At 37.5% G+C, this 12,098-nt stretch overlaps 1 protein-coding gene across 8 annotated transcripts in view; it reads left to right on the top strand.

The window, feature by feature from the left end:
• RORA (RAR related orphan receptor A) overlaps positions 1-12,098 on the top strand; it is a 432,323-nt gene that overhangs the window by 316,833 nt on the left and 103,392 nt on the right. For all 8 annotated transcript variants that reach the window (XM_080608115.1, XM_080608114.1, XM_080608116.1 and 5 more), the window contains one exon: positions 1,157-1,186. In XM_080608115.1, the coding sequence (XP_080464241.1) occupies positions 1,157-1,186 (30 nt within the window). The remainder of the gene's footprint in view (positions 1-1,156; positions 1,187-12,098) is intronic.

Genomic DNA, 12,098 nt, shown 5'->3' with positions numbered 1-12,098 from the left:
TTGAAAACTGTTGGCTTTAGAAGTAAGCTCTATAAACTTGCAGATAAAATATCTACATTCTTCTGACTCCGTATAACTTACTGCTGTCTCCCTGAGATGTTGTGCGACAAAGTAAAAGGCCTGAAATAGAAGCCTACTTTTTCCATAGTGATTTGTTTTTGCAAGAGGGTCATTAAAGGAGAAGGAGGTCTCTCTCTTTAATAAATAGAAAGCCAAACGATTCCGATTCCAAAATTTCATTACTGGCCTTAATCATAAATTAAATATTTCAAATACTTGTTCTGCTTCCAGTAACTTCTTACTCTTCTCATAAAATTCCCTCCAAGGAAAGTGAAGCTTAAATTCTGCAGAGTCCGAGTACAGCAGTAGTTACCTGCTAAAGTGAAAACAACGTTGTTTGTATTCAAGCATGAATTCCAGTGACATTTAACAGAGTTAATTTTATCTTTATTTGGTATTATGAATTTTGCCTCACTCTGTTCATTGTGTTGCTTTCTTTAAAATGCCTGGCACTAGACCATCATTGATGATTGCCATCACATGCCCGTCTAGTGTAAAAACATCTTTATTACTTCAGAAAGTATAAATTTAACAGTTTGGAGATACTTGCATCTAGCTTGGAATTATGGCAAGTAGTGCTCGTATCAATGAGAGAGCTTTTCATTTGGTTTCGATGAGCATAGGCCACAGCTGGCAGTCAAAGAAGTACCAGAACTTAATAACGTAGCAAATAAATTGTACTGTTTGTGTCTGTTCTGTCTGGGTAGGTTCATCTGTGCTGCGTCACATGAGTATGGTAAAATTGTTAACCATGTGAGGTAAGATGGATCTTCCATAGTGTTGTCAATATCCTTGGTTTGCATCAGCTTCTGTTTTAGAAGAAAGTCAGGTAAATAAACACGCCAACAACAAAATGTAATTGCTATATGTTGAAACATTCATTGAGGAGGTGTAAAGAGACAGTGTAATATTAAAGCCTGCATGCAAAGAAGGGAGCAGCTTCTTGCTCTGACAAAAAAAAATCATTGCAATTTTCATTCTTCTTTTCTAGTGGCAGCTGTGTGCCTGAAATAAAATAGTTTAACAATGAAATAAATGTCAAAAGAATTTACACAGTGGTCATTTTGCTAACATTGGAATTGTTTCTTCCCTACAGGTATTTCTGTAACAAAGAAGACTCATACATGTAAGTAATATCTTTTGATTTGGTTTTCTTTAATGAATGGAATTCATGTTAAGCAATGCTGTGTCTCTGCTAGGTGTATGTCTTGTCTTGAGAAGGCTCCATTTTAAAAATGCTGGTAGGTTTTCTGCTTTAGATTGGTTCCAGTCCTGGCCTGAAATGTCATCTAAATGACTATACTCGTGTGTGTGTGTGTGTGTGCACGCACGTGTGTGTGTGCATGCGTGCGTGTGCATATGTGTCAAGGCCAAGGGCAGGAAACGAAAGATATGAAGACAAAAGACAATATTCATTGTTTTCTAGTACGTGTACCTTACAGCTAGCTGGTGAGTAATATATCTAGAAAACACGGGTGGTTAGAATGGTTATAATTTTCTATGTATATTGTATTTGAAACAGTATGTTTTTGTGTGAAACATATCGTTTCACATAAAAAGAAATTATTTAATTGCAAGTCTTCTGTCCCTATGTGTTAATCTGTAAGACAGATCATTCTGTGCTTGTGCCTAAGGAGTTCTTGATGGAAATAAGATGGTTATTGTTTTGCTCTCAACTATATAAACAGTATAAAAATAAATGGCAACCTTGGAAATGGATGTGGATGCATGCATTTACTTACATGTACATTTATTCTGAATCCTCTTCAAAGAAAACATTATTGGGAATCGGATCTCATCTACTCTACAGTGAGTTAAAAGCACAATGCCAAGAAAATGTTACAATTTGTAGCTGAAGGAGGTATGCTGAGATTCTTCTGATACTGTGAAGGTTTTGAAATCTGGCAGTGCAGGAATTGTGCTTGCCCAGGATCTCAAATAGCAATAGGTTGAAGTTGAAGCTACTAGTCCTTTGAGGGCTTTCTAACAAAACAGGTGGTAGGCTGCACAAAATTTACGAAGATTTACAATGCATTTTAATAGAGTTATGCATTTTAAATATGTTCACTGCGACTTCATAGGCTTAAAGTGGTCATAAAGTGTCTTATGTTAATATTCTTATTTCATTCCTGTTTTTAAAATATTCGTGTAATGAAAAATCTGACTTGATATTGTATGCCACTTGTGAAATCTCCCAACAGAGATTTTTAAAAGTACAGTCGCTTGATATAAGAGTTTCAAATGAGAAGTTGATCGGTATGAATTTTGAAGCAAATGTTAAATGTCGCCAACCTTTAGAGCATGACAGTCCTCTGATTAGGTAGGCTTGCTCCTTAATGTATTCTTAGGGTCAGCTTCTGTTTGGGCGAATGCATATATGGTTTCCATCAACCATACTGAAAGCTACAGATAGGTGACTGAGAGCAGAATGTGACCCTTTTTAGTAAATATTTGAGCTCATGCTGACTGAGATTAACAGTACAGGAGACTGAAGTCCTCTGTATATCCGCAGGCCAGGCATTGTACAGACAGCTTCCTTGCACAGCCTTGCCCATGAGCTCAACCCTGGCCTGGAGCGACCACCCTCTCTAGAGGTGGTAAGTAACTCAGTATTTGTGCTAGCTCAGGCTTGGGCCTCTCTTGTATAGAGGCTTGTGACTGTACACGGTGGTGTGTAACACTCCACCTGGAAATCAGCTGAAACCGCCCCATATGTTTTGTGAATGGCAGTGCCATTGACTGACCTGTGTAAGAGTTGTGTCTCCAGTTCCAATATTCAGTAATTGTTGTAGGCAAAATTAAATAGTAACCACAGATCTAAAGAGCACAGCAACGTTGTCAAGCCCTGCCAGCTGTGATAATGCGTTGTCATCACACCTATCTGAGTGGATGCTGTGCTTGAGGTTCATTATGACAAAAAGGTGTATTCATCAGATCTGTTAGGTGGTTAGCTGCTATTCAATAGGTATGGCCTTGAATCTAGTGAAGAAAGAAATTAGGGTCCCAGCATCTTCTGTCATCTTCTATATTAAGTGAGAACTATGTTTATGCTATTCTACGGGAACTGTCTAAGAGTAGTTCCCCAATTTGTTAATCAGTTTTCATGCAACTGCTGAAGCATGAACAAGAAGGTTCCCTTAATAACAGCAAGATAAGCTTGCCTGTTAAGAAGGGATTAAAATAGAAGGAGCAATATGCTGTAATTGCCATAATGAAAATGCAGGCTACATTTGCTAGCAAATCTATATGAGGTTTATTCAGCTCTGGTTGAAAGTCTTTTAAAATACATTCCTGTTACGATAAATTCTCATAGAGGAGGAATTGATGTAAATTGTGCATGCTTGGTATTTTGACAATATGCACCATAAACATTTTTTCCTTATTACTTAGAAAAAAATATGTTGAATACAAAAAGTAGATATCAATATTCAGTTTTGGAATAACTTGAAAAAAGTCCAGTTTTACATAAAACCCTAATTGCAAAGATTTTGATTAACATCTGAGTTGTTGAGTCATAGAGCTCAACAACTGCAAGTGACAAGCAGAATATTTTCATGTATCAAGTCTCTGTATCTAGAGTTTACCTATCACTCTGCATCAGCATATATATAATATATCCAAAACATGGTACCTGGAGTGGGATTTCTACAAACAAATTTCAAGAACATTCCCACAAACACTTTGTGAAATGTATATGTGTTGTCTTTATTGCCGTTTAGAAGTCTGGGTGAAGTACTCATATTCCAAGTTTACCATGTACAGCATCTGAGGATGTTGACTGACTATAAACTAGCACTTATTTGTAACAACCTTTCAACTTAATTACTGAAGTATGATGCTAGAAAGTTTGATATATTATGCACTTAAAGGATTGGATTAATCCTTTTCAGACTTCATCCGAATAGCCGTTTTTATAGTACGGGTTTTGAAAACAGTGGTGGTTTCAGTCCACTAAGTTCTTCCTGGTTTTATTGTTTGAGATTTTGGGTATATTTTATCCCCTTCTTGGCATTAGTCTTTGACAAATGTGCTCCATCAGCTGAAGTTGAACGAGGGGGCTGCTGACTAGTGAGTGCTTAGGTCATTTCTGGATGAAATGTAAGTTCAGTATTCCTGCACATGCACTATGGTGTTGAAAAAACATAGATCTCTCATAATGTAACAAGCTAAATGTAACCCAAGAGATTTTTACTCTTCTTGATACAACCAATTTTATCCAAGTATTGTTTCATTTGCTGCTTCCCTACATCCTCTCTGTATCAGAGTTTGAGCATTACAAAACCTGCCATTTTTAAACAGGGAGCGCAATACTGCTGCTTTCAAGCAACACTAATGAGGATAAATTTTGTCCACCCAAAAATGCAATTTTTCACTCAGTGGATTAAACAGACTTTAGAAGTAAAAATTCTTACCTCCTGTCTATTTGTAGAACTATTCTTTCTTGGGGTCACATGCTGATTTGTTAAGTTATCCATCCTATATAACATTTAGACCAGTGAAGTCAGATATTAGAGGCAAAACCCTATCCCATCTTCTGTACCAAGGGGGACTTTTGGTGTTGCAGTTATCTTTTGACTGGAGAAAGATATGACTGACATTTAGATTCTTTTCCAGTCGTTTAATTCAAACTAATACTCATAATACAACTTCTTCCTCTCATGTTTCATGGTCTGAATAGACAAGTAGATAGCTTAGATACGTAGCTTTAGCCTTTTCACAAATTCAGACAGGTGTCATTGCATCAGTGATAATAAAGATCTGAAATTCTGGGGGAACCAAACGCTGCAAAGGACCATCAGCCATGACGTATTCAGTATTTCACCTCCAGCATCTTAATCTTAAATCTTGCCATATTTCATGCAATGAGTGTGATGACCTCTACCACACCACTTGTGTCTCAGAACTGTCACAGAAATAAATCACCTTCTTTTTCTTCAGAGCACTTTTATATTCTAGACACTGACTTTCTTAGAAGAGTTTGACTTGACTACTATAAGAGTGAGGAGTTGTTTCCTGCTTATGTACCCAGAAGGCTAACACTGTAATGAATCCTTGATCTTAGGAATCTTCTTTCTCTCACTATTTGAATTTCAGTGAACCCCAGTTAAAGGCTTCAGAGGAGTTTGATTATGTAGCTGGAGTCCATATCTGTATGGAGGTCCAGGTACATTGAGTTATTTGCTTACCTGACATTTTTAAGATAGAAAAAAGCACCATGTATTATCACAATTTTCTATCTGTCTTCAGAAGGCCATACAAGTACTCCCACAGACCTCTGGAGGAAGCTCTTAGATTGGTACAATGTTGTGCAGCAAAAAAGAATTAAGACCCCTAGCCTAGTCCTGCTGACATACCTGTGAGTCGAGCATGACTGAAGAGGCAGGGACCTGTTTGGGGCTCTCTAGCATGGACTGCATTAACCCAGGTGCTACTTCGAATTAGGGACAGCTCATTGGGTTTTACTTTTCAGTGAGAGTACACCTACAGATCACTGTCAACATGCAGGTAGCCCTTTGAGAGCTAAGTCCAAAACTCAGCAGCCTACTTCATGCACTTAGACTATGTCATTATCATTCGGAGAGAAAAAGCATGTTTCTTTTGGCAGTCCCAGGGATGGATAGCCAAGTACCTCAGTTCCTGTACTTCAACCAGGTCACTTTTCAGAAAAAAGGACTTTTCAGTGAAATTTAAGATGAAAACCTGCCAATCCAGTCTGGTCCTCTTGTGCCTTTGTGGGTACGGATTTACCTCATTGGTAATGGATTTTTTATTATTTTTTTATTTTTTTGCTTTTTTTTTGACACTGTTCTCTGCTGAATCTCTGTCTCAGAGTCAGACATGAAAGGCCTCTACAAAAAGATGCATCTCATTCTCTGATCAGCTAAGCTGTTGGGAAGTTCAGCTTCGTCTCAAACACGTGTACAGAATACCTTTCTTCCTGAAGTAGAATTAGGTCAGGACAGCTATGCCTTCACAGGACCTGGTCAGGATTGGTGTGAACTTTCACATTGCACAAAGTTACTGTCACCTACTCCCTGAACTACCACAGGTTTTGACAAGTTTTGTTAATGTGTGATACTGGCAGAAACCATGCCTTGCAATTATACTTATTAGATTCCATTATGATATGTACATAAGTAAGAAAGTCACTATTAGTGATCTATGAACTAATTTGTTCATCCTTTATTATCTCTACCTGTAATACAAATGTACTTTGTATTATATCCAATGTACTTTGGTATTATATTCAACACTGTATATTTTATATTTTTATAACCCAGGGTATAACCAGATTTAAGAAACAATAGTTTTACCAAAACCCTCTATAGATTAAGACTCCTTTGTAACACTATGCAATATATTTGTCCTTTATTTCAGATTTTGGAAATGTTTCCAAAGCTAGCCACTAATTGTAAAGACAAGAACTCCAAATGGAGAATTAAGTAGGGAGTGTATGCTTTGAATCTTTTTCACCAAACAAAAGCCATCTGCAAGAAGAGCTGGCATCTTTGTTGACAAAGAGTGGAAGTAGACCAACCCCTTCTGCTATCTGACGGGATATCTGCTCTCTGATGTGGTATTCCACACCAAGCACACGGCCTTCATTCCCACATCAAGCTCTGTATTGATTCCTATACTACTCTTCTAGTAGGCCTTGGTCTAGAGAAGTATCTTGAGTCTGTATTTTAATGAGACTGAAATTCAGGCTAAGTGGTCAATTCATGTTACAAGCTTACAGTGCAGCTGGATTACAGGTTTGATTAGAGAGCATAGGGAGATAAATTTGGCTTTATGTTAGATAAGCTCAGATGTTGGACTTGGCATAAAGTTCAATAGGTGTTTCAGTAGGTACCTGTAGTCCTGATAAGTCCCTGAGACTTTCCGGAGCTTGGAGTGCTGCTGCTGCACCACAACTATCCCAAAAAAGAGTGCCTTGTTCTTTAGGTATAGTCATGCTCTTAATACTGTCATGAGCAGAGATCCCTTCCTAAATGAGGTCCTTCATATCTCCAAGGGGTTTCTAACAAGCAGTGTTCTTCTCTTAGCACCGGAGAGGATGATATGGGACATGAGACAGCTCTTCTGCTTTTAAGGTGTCCAAATATCCTAGAATTGTTTTTCACCCAAGTTCTACAAGCATATTAAGGTTTGCAGCTTAATTGAACCCAAGACCTGAATTTCTGTTTTTCTCTAACTTTATTTTCCTTGTTACCAGTATGGTATATGACCGGTAGTCTCACTGCTAATGATTTCTTGAGGTATGTTAGTTATTCTGTTTAATTGCATTAAAGGGAAAATAAGTTTGATTTTTTTCCTGATCTGATTCATAATTACTACATGAGTTGCACAGTCTACTTCCTGTGTTTCGAGTCCCAGCTGAAGTAAGTAAATGACACTTTTCCTCACAAGATAGGAGGCTGCAGAATATTGATGGTTAACAGGATCTGCTGTTAGCGCCAAGGCCTAAAGAGAACAGGTGAAAACTAAACCCTGTCCCCTGAGGCCAGTAAAATAGCTGTTTGGTCCCCTGTGTGTAACCTCCTAATAACTTTACTGGGCAGCCTTAAGATCCCTTGGGGGCTTCTCTGCAAGAGCACTCCCTCTCTTTGCTCAGATAGCTTATTAAAAATGATTTTATAATGAAGTTGCCTCAAATAGCAGCTACTTTCCTACTTGTCCTTGAAGCACTGTTTGCCCTGCTGAAGAATCCTAAGACAACTATCTAGGGCTTTTCTCTTGTTCAAAACTTTTACTGAACTACTGCTATACTTCATTTTTTTTCCTGTGAGCCAAAGAAAACCCGTTCAGCATCAGCTAGATACTGTACCTTTAATTCAACTTTGAAGACACCCCTATAAAAAGTTTGTTTTGGGTGCTGTCACCATCAATCAGTAAGTTTTATTCCCTGCCACACAAAATACTATGCCAGTGACTCGTTTGTCACCTGATAGAGAATGAATGTTGCTTTCTTGTTCTAAATCTGGTTTTGCACTTTGGGTATTTTACAATGCAACCACTGTGAAAACAAATAAGAAGTGCTGTTGCTTACGACTTTCTTCTTTAATATCACCCAGGCTGAACAAAGTACAGTGTGGCATAGTTTGGCTCTGAACAGTCTGAATCTAGGTAGCTCTAACTATACATACTGAGGAATATCAACACACTGAAAGCCTTCTGAGCACATACCTAGGAATAGGTTCCTAAGAGATAACTATCCTTAGTAAACAAAGATGGTCATGCTCTCCAAAGACTGATTCAATTTCTGTTGAAGTTAAGGGGAGGCTTTCTCTCATTTCATTGATGTGGGACCAGACTTGGTGCAAGACTGGTCCATCTGATTTGAACTGTTTCTTAAAGTCACCTTAGTCTTTATAGAAAGGTAAGTCTTTGTTTCTGTGAGTGGATTGTCACTAAATACAGCAAGGTATTTGGTTTTGCACAAGTATAAAATTAGGGTTAAAATATGATCTTTGGGTCCATTGTGTTCAAAGATCAAAAGTCAAAGCCTTTTTCCTAAGGTACATGTTTTATTCCTCTGGACAATAGCACTGCTACCTTTCTTCAATACAGTGAGAAGAGTCTGTCCTTAGAGCTCTCTGCTCACAGTCATTTCATTTCATGACATGGTTTCTTACAACACAGTACTACATTTTTGTTGTAGTAAGGCTGAATTCCAATGATTCTAAAGCAAGCTGTCATATGGACTTCTCCAAGCTTGGTATCTGATCCCAAAAAAGCACATTTTATTATCTGAATTTTGAAACCAGTGACTGATTCCATCATTCCTAATAGACTCACTTATTTGACAGTGCATTGCTAGACTTTTGCAGTCACCATTCTGAAACAACTGTTGGAACCTGAAAAGGACTTTTTAATCTACATTGATGTCTAACCTTTTCAGGACTGTAAAAATATTGGAAGCTCTTGCAGCTTTTCTCTGAGAAGATCGATCTGAAATTATTTAAAATTTTAACCCCAGTTATGGACAGTTTCATGCCGAAAACATATAAGGCAGATCTTTATGGCAGATCAGTTAGTCACTCTAACTCATACTGAATGGCTTGTTCTTAAACTTATCACCAAATGGTGATATTATGTGAAACCACTATTTTAAAAAGTCTGCTAAAGTAATGAAGCATAGTTGGTAATGCTTACCTAAAAAGGACAAAAAACCTCAAAGAGCAGTGTGGGTCAGTTTGAGGAACTCAGGTTTGGAGTTGAAAAGTATGAATGGAAAGAGATTAGCCTGAGGTTGAATAGAATCCTGATGCAAGTTATGGTTAAAAAGGAGAGTGGGTGATTCTTGGGTTTTATAATAATTGAGTAATGGATCAAAAGGTAGTGGCAGATACTTTGGGTCAAGTTTCAGACAGAGTGTATAAATGCTGTCTGTATTTGCATTGGTAATTTGCATGAGAGCTGGAAAGATGGTCATCAGCTTACCTAACTGATGATGACGTAGAAAATGCATATGCAAAATTCTTCATTCAGCCAGAAAACGTGGTGCCTGGTGTTATTTTAGTATAGGGGAGCTGTTTAATTTCCTATTGTGTTTTAATTTAAAACAGCAGAAGAAATACAGCTGCTTTCATGATACAACGAAGCAACACATAATTTTTCTGTAATGCCATAATGATTTCCATTCAATCAACTGTATATGCACTATGAAAACATAGTTAAAATATGCATGATTTTGCAAATACAGATGTGCCTATTCGTACACATTGAAATAAGCATCACAATATTGAGATTACTTTTTGCTAAATATATTTTATATGCGCATAAAGAGACAGAAAAAGTCAGTAAGTATCAGAATTACATCCTCCAGTCTGAACATCATTCAATTCCAGTGTGACTATGTTTCAGTACTTTAACTCTTGCAATTGTAAGTTAAACACCAAAGTTGCACAATCTAGATTTGGTGTTGAACGCCGATGCAGTCATCTCGCCTCGAATTACTGTATTGTCTGGTTTTGGGTTCACTGTTTGCTTTATCAGATTAGTAGATCTTACCTAAACAGAAACTAGGGGTTTAAGGGATTGCATCTGGGACTTCAGTAGGCTTTCTGTCTTTAATTTACTGCTATTAGTGGTAAAAAACATTGACTTGAGTGGAAATAGAACCGAACCTTCAGTGAATTATTGGAAAAAAAAAAAAATAAAACAACCTAAGCAGTATATTTAAGATGTGAAGTGCTAACTAGACTTGAAGCCTTGGCAAAGAGCTTGACAACTTTGCTGCAAGAACTGATGCTGTTATGAGACCTTTTTGCTATCTGGTTTAGCTTCCACTGTGTGTGTAAAGGCTTCTTGCTTAAGGTTAACATATGCTATCAGATTCAGCAAGCTGTAACAATATGACTTGCTGAACAACAGAGCAGACACACCCTTAAAGCATATTTCCTCTCTCTCTTTTTTTTTTTTTTTTTTTTTTTTTTTTTGAGGTATTTACCACTGACTTCAAAAGCCAGTTCAGAACAGTGGTGGTATACTTGCAGTTTTCTGGAAATTCAAATTAGGCTTTACTTAATCTCTGTGCAACAGGGGAAGGGAAACCTCTGGTTTCAGAACGCCAGTGTATTACCAGAGCCATTTTGTGATTTCCTTTTAGATAGAGTCATCGGTTGATAACCATCCTTCCCACCAATGTTTGTCTGAAGAAACTGTTTTCTTATCTTTGTTACTGTTACCTAACTGATAAGTAGGTGTGATATTTGCTGGCTGCAAAGACAGCTTTTACAGATAAGGCACGTTTCCTGTTTAAACTCTTAACATTTCTTTCACCCTGACCCCTTTTTCCTTTTCTCCCCCTACACTGCCAACTTACTCCAGAGTTATGGTCCTTGAAATAGAAGTGGAAGTAAAGTGGTCATCCAAAAATACAACTTTACATGCTGTTTAAGGATGTAAAGAGCACTAAAGCTTCATTCAATCTTGTTTTACTGTTGAACAGAGTTTCTGATACTTCAAAAAATATTTCACTGAAGTAGTTTGGGTTTTTTCAGCAATTTTCACAAGGAAGATTTAAGAAAAAAAAAAACACCTCTTTAACACAGTGAGTAGTGAATAGTCCTTCACATGAGATGGTGATGACTTGGCTTTAAGAGCTGGGCTAGAAACAAAGCAGTGAACTTTATGTTTCCATGTCCTGCTAGAACAACTTCACCACCTTTCTGTCAGCTGTTTTGAGAGTAGATTTTGATACAAAATCCTGTCCTTGATGAAGTGGTAATGTACGTTCCTGTAGAATATTTCATCTTTGACAAGTTCATATTTCAAAATGAACAATGTCACCAGAAAATCACCAGCCATTTCTAACAGAGGGAACTTTAGAAAACAGACACAGAGAACCTTGACCTGGGAACATAGGATTTGCCAATTTAGTAATATTCCTTGTGAAACTAATACCTGTAATTCCCAGTTTGCCAGGAAAATTCCCTTTGCTGCATATTAATTTGCTGCTTTTCATTGTCATCAGAAGGGAGGTTGTATGATGGTCGCTTGAGGTAGGAGCCTGTTGAGTTTTTTGTAGACTGCTTTCCTCACTCCAGTGTTAAATCAGAAGTTAGACTGTGGTCCAGCCTGGTAAGCGGTATTGCATTCTGCTAAGTGCCAAGCTAAGATGGCTTATATGTAGCTGCTTACGTTCTTGACTCAAGCTATTGAGTTCCTTGTCTTGAAATCAAATCACCAAGCTGAGAATAAGAATGTGATTGACATTTTACTGTATATCCAGAATAATCAACAGAAGACTATCGACATATTTATTTCTATTGTAAAATGGATGGGCATAGGTTGTCCATTAAATCTTTAGTGTTCTTCTGTGTCAGAATTGGCTTGCATATATAATAGTGGCACTTGCATGGTAAGTGTCCAGATTATGCTTCATAGTGCTCTTTTTGAGAACCAAAAGGTCTATTTAGCAGTAATAATTTGATTAAGTGTTAGTTTGACATGGACTGCCCCTGCTGGTGGGATTTGGGCAATTGGTGAGAAACTTTGATATCCTCTACAAAAGTTTGTAGAACTAGTATGAT

The sequence above is a fragment of the Anser brachyrhynchus genome (assembly GCF_964034855.1).
Source record: "Anser brachyrhynchus genome assembly, chromosome: 11".
In the NCBI taxonomy this organism is placed as follows: domain Eukaryota; kingdom Metazoa; phylum Chordata; class Aves; order Anseriformes; family Anatidae; genus Anser; species Anser brachyrhynchus.
Note: the sequence above shows the minus strand (reverse complement) of the source record. Positions and strands in the feature narration are given on the sequence as shown.